This window comes from Prosopis cineraria, unplaced genomic scaffold (assembly GCF_029017545.1).
Source record: "Prosopis cineraria cultivar Desert tree isolate PC_DT_omini unplaced genomic scaffold, ASM2901754v1 PC4, whole genome shotgun sequence".
NCBI classification, from domain to species: Eukaryota; Viridiplantae; Streptophyta; class Magnoliopsida; order Fabales; family Fabaceae; genus Prosopis; species Prosopis cineraria.
Genome location: NW_026555335.1, coordinates 35,369,639 through 35,374,277, shown reverse-complemented (window position 1 = coordinate 35,374,277; position 4,639 = coordinate 35,369,639). Strand labels below are relative to the sequence as shown.

Below are 4,639 nucleotides of genomic sequence, written 5' to 3'. Positions count from 1 at the left end.
AAGAACATTTTAACAAGAGGGAAGATATTTATAGAGAGGAGGGGATGAGAAATATTTGAAAAATTCAAACAAAATTTTGGCCAAGTTCTTCATTTTTTTTAGGCCAAACCAAATTCCTTGAAAGAGGGGATTAGGTAAGAATGTTATGAAAATAATAATAATAATAATAATAATAATAATAATAATAATAAAAAAGAGGATTGGGTGAGAAAGGAGGAAAAATTTATTAAGGCTGCTTTTGAACATATGAGAATTTAAATTTAAATTTGAATTAAATCTTTAATTTAGATACAAAAATATATTAAGATTTGATTCAATTCAAAATCTATATTTTTATTATAACCTTTTTATAATTTTAAATTCTCTCTACATAATAATTATTTCCAATTTTAGTTACTCTTATCATTTTTTTCATGGTTTTATTGTTAATGCTTTTAATACTCTCATTTTTCGTCTCATCTCTCGTCCTTTATTTCTCTTTATTTAAAAAATAAATGTAACCTTGTCACTCTTATTTTTTTTTTCTGCTTTGAATTTCAAGTTTTCAACTATAATCTCTTATCAATCTTTAAAATTTCTTACACTATCTAAACATAATTTTAAATATGTAAATTTTAAATTTAAATCTATCAATTTAGATGCTATCCAAAATATTTCTAACCAAAGAAATCGTTGCATATTTTTTTTCTTGATATGAACCTTTAGTTTTATGGATAAAACTTAAAAAAAATTACATTAAAGACCTACACTAAAAAATTAATTACTATAAAATTTATTAATAACTAAATTAAATTATATTGACAATACAATTAATTATTAATATAATTTAATTTAATTGTTAATAAATTTTATAATAATTAATTTTTTATATGATTGTAATTTTTCTTAAAACTTAATGTCGAGATTGGACAAATGACACTTCATAAAGAAAAAAGTCAAAATTGCCGACTCTTTTGTCCCTTTAGGTTTCTCTTTTCCATTATCACCCGCCCTATTATTATTCCACCTGCTTTGTTTGAAGTGTTGGAATTTGAAGATTGACGAGAGGGACTTAACGGTACACAAATTATAGTATAACCACACTCTCTATCATTCTTGGAATGCCTTCTCTACGCAGAAGAAAATCTAAATCGTTGAGATTGAATATTTTTAATTTATATTTTTTAAATAAAAATATATAAAAATTATAAAAAAAGTTAATAAATATACTTATCAATTTAACAATTTAAATTTAATATAGATGGTGCAAATTGAATATTAAAAATTTAAATTGGCTTTTTACATATATTTTGGACCGTGTGGATATTTTCTAAACAGAGCAATAAATTTATTAAAAAATTTTAATATTAAATTTAGACTATTCATATTAAATTTGAACTATCAAATTGATAAGTATATTTATTAAAAAAATTTACAAATTTTATACATTTTTATTTTAAAAACATAAATTAAAAATAAAAATAAAAAATATTAAATTTAAAATGTCTAGATTTTTTCCTACCTTAGTGGAGAGACAGAGAAGGCTTCCTTAGTGGAGGGAAGCCAACTCCATCATTCTTCGTGTTTGTTTGAGTAACACTCAAAAACATATTCAAACTATATTTGAAATGGACTTTTACCAAATCAAATAAAGAGTTAAATCCCTCAAATATATTTTTATTAAATAATAATTAAAAATCAAACATATGTCACTCTATCTCCCTCACTTTAATTTCCTCTCATTACTCAACTTCTTTACTCTCTAGCACTCTTTATTATATATAAAAATAAATTTAAATTGTTAAATTTATATATGAACAATTTAAAACTATAATTAATTTTTAAAAAAATCACTCTATAAAATATTTTAATAATAGTTTACAATTTTAAATTGTTCAAATCAATTTTTAACAGTTCAAATTTAATTATGTATTTTTATTTAAGATGATGATGATATCATAAAATATTAAACCGGAACAAAAAATGATTACATAACTGAAAGATATTATAAAATATTAAATTAAAGTAACAAGAAGAAGAGAGGGAAAAAGGAGTGGTTGCCTGCTCTCCCCATTTTATCTCCAATCCTCTCCTCTCCTCTCCTAAACTAGTTTAATATAGTTTCCTTATTAAAAAAAAAAAAAAGTTAGCCCTAAAAAAAGAAACCCTTTTTTTGATAGGGAGGAGAGATGTACATAATCGCATGCACAAATACAAATATGTCAATGCCAAATTTCACGGCTACTGCTAAGACAACTCATTGTTTACAATTAGTCTAAATTAGCTGGTGCGTCCTTCAACATGAAGTAGAATCTATCAAGGAGTATTATTACTGCGAAAGCCTCTGGTTCTACCACAGCCCATGATGGAAGAAGGCAGCTTTCCCACCCTCTCAATTCCTTCTTCAAAAATCACACCCATCCCCATATAGAAATGAGCTTCTATATGGCAATGAAATGTCCACACTCCTGGATTCTCCGTCCTAAACCTCAAAGCTGTCCATCCATACGGATGCACTGCCACCGTGTTCTTCATTATCGGATTCACCAAATTGTATTTCTTTGGGTCTCTGTTTACATCAAACTTACCCTTCCCATACCCCAGAACCCAAAAGTCGTGCCCGTGAAGATGCCATGGATGCGTCTCACTGTTATTTTTATTCATGGTGTTGGCATTCTGAAGTACAATATCAACCGTCGTGTTGAACTTTAGCCTGTAAATCCCATTGTTAGAAGTGGCGTTCGTGTTGTTAGCCACTTTGAAGATGTCATATCCAAGAGAATCGTAGCCATCAGGAGGTGGGGTCTGATCGAAAGCGTCGGTGATGTTGTGTTTGAGGGCAACGAGGAAAGGGGTGCGAGGAAGAGTGAGCGACACATTGTTCACCGACCAACGTCGATAACCATCTATTGTATTCTGCGTGTTGAGCAACACTATGACTCTATCTGAGGTTGGCGGTGGTTGGATTACGCTGCCTGAGCGAGCTTTAATGGCGAGGCTTTGAGCCAACCGGGGTTCAACGTCATCCCAAGCCGGGGGAGACGGCGGAGTTGACGGAGGGGACCGCCGTGGATGGTTGGGATAGTAATTGAAAATGCCCAGACCAGGTGGGGTGGTTCTGTTTCTGCTAACAACATTGGAAGTGATCCAGTAATTCCTGGAACGGTCTCGATCTGCTTTCACAAGAACAGAGTATGTCTCTCCAGAATACAAGAACAGGTTTTGAACGACAAAAGGCTCAACGTAGTGGCCATCCGCTTCCACTACAGTCATGTTGTGGCCCTGCATGTAAGAAACCAGTCAAAAGGCCGATATTTGAAGACGCATAGCTAGGCAATTATGAGAACCTAACCAAAAAAATGACCTCAATCTGAAAACTGAGTGCTGATAAAGCAGTCAAGCTAGCAACTCTGAGGCGATAAGTTTTTCCAGGGATCACTGTCTGTACATAGGTAGAACATTCTGGGTTTGATAAGTTGCAGAGTCCAGCGTCTAAGCTTGGAGCTGTGAGTTTAGAGCAGTCGAATCTTCCTTTTCCTTGGATCAAAAGTGACTGCAGAGAACAAAAAGTAAAATCTGAATCGGTAGATTTTGAAATGAACCAGTTTCAGGTAGTGAAAAGCTGAGTGATGTACCTGAGGATCTCCCACCCAGACAAAAGTTTTTGACGACAATCCCGTGGCTTGTTCGTTGGTACTTCGGTGATACCAATCATTAAGAATAATGCTTTGTTCATAGTCATAAGTAAAGGGTTCAGGATCACGAGGTGACACTCGGATCATTCCATACAATCCAGCTTCTCTTTGCATTCCGTAGTGTGCATGGTACAGATACGTCCCAGGCTGCAAATTAAACAATCTCTCTAGACATACATACATACATACATATATATAACAATTTTTCTTTCATTGAAGAAAAATCAATTAATGGCTCAGATTGAAATGAACTTCAGACGCCTGCAACTTACTCTGTCAACAACAAACTGGTACTTGAATGTGTCTCCAGGCAGTATAGGACACTGAGTCACCCCTTCTGTACCATCGAACCAAGGAGTTCCATGCTGCCATGTACAGAACTACGTAATTAAAGAGAAGTTAATATGAAGAAAATATGATTTAAACCGTATCAAAAGCGTTACCTGATGAATCCCGTGCCAGTGAATGGCAAGGTTTTCTGTGAACAAACTGTTGTTAAGTTGAACAATGATAGTATCACCTTCCTGAGCGAGGATGGTGGGTCCAGGAGTTCTGCCATTAATGGTGATAACAAGCTTCTTAAAGCAATCAGGAGACTTGTACTCATACTTCACATCCCATTTGTAATGTCTGATTCTGGCCTCGCATAAGCTTATATTAGCCAAACAGAGGAACAAATACAGAACCACAAGTTTTGGCACCATTCTGGTTCCGCTTAAGCTTAAAGGAAGCTCAAGCATGGCCAAAACAAAGTATACTAGCGCAGGGCCAAGTAAAATGATATGTATGGTCAAGCTGAATGGCTACATATCATTTCAAGCATTGATAAGGAGATATCTTCAAACTTTGAATTAATGACGTTTAGATTTTTGATAATTTTTTCAAGAATAAGTAACAATATCAATTTAAACAAATGTAAATTGAAAAATTTTAATTACAGAAAAAATATTTAAATTTCAATGTGA

At 32.7% G+C, this 4,639-nt stretch overlaps 1 protein-coding gene across 1 annotated transcript; it reads right to left on the bottom strand.

Annotated features, from left to right (window-relative positions):
• Positions 1-2,031: 2,031 nt before the first annotated feature.
• Positions 2,032-4,417, bottom strand: LOC129308469 (L-ascorbate oxidase-like). Its single transcript, XM_054949577.1, has 5 exons — positions 4,118-4,417; positions 3,947-4,039; positions 3,615-3,821; positions 3,344-3,532; positions 2,032-3,261 (listed from the first exon to the last, which is right to left on the bottom strand). The coding sequence occupies exons 1-5, from the start codon at positions 4,412-4,414 to the stop codon at positions 2,296-2,298; spliced, it is 1,752 nt and encodes a 583-aa protein (XP_054805552.1). The 5' UTR covers positions 4,415-4,417; the 3' UTR covers positions 2,032-2,295.
• Between the last annotated feature and the right edge of the window lie 222 nt (positions 4,418-4,639).

Coding starts and splice junctions, on each gene's coding strand:
- LOC129308469 (XM_054949577.1), bottom strand. CDS start 4,414: ATGCTTGAGCTTCCTTTAAGCTTAAGCGGAACCAGAATGGTGCCAAAA. Junction 3,822..3,946: donor ACCAGTTTGTTGTTGACAGA/GTAAGTTGCAGG, acceptor TTTAATTTGCAG/CCTGGGACGTATCTGTACCA. Junction 3,533..3,614: donor TCTGGGTGGGAGATCCTCAG/GTACATCACTCA, acceptor TGTTCTCTGCAG/TCACTTTTGATCCAAGGAAA.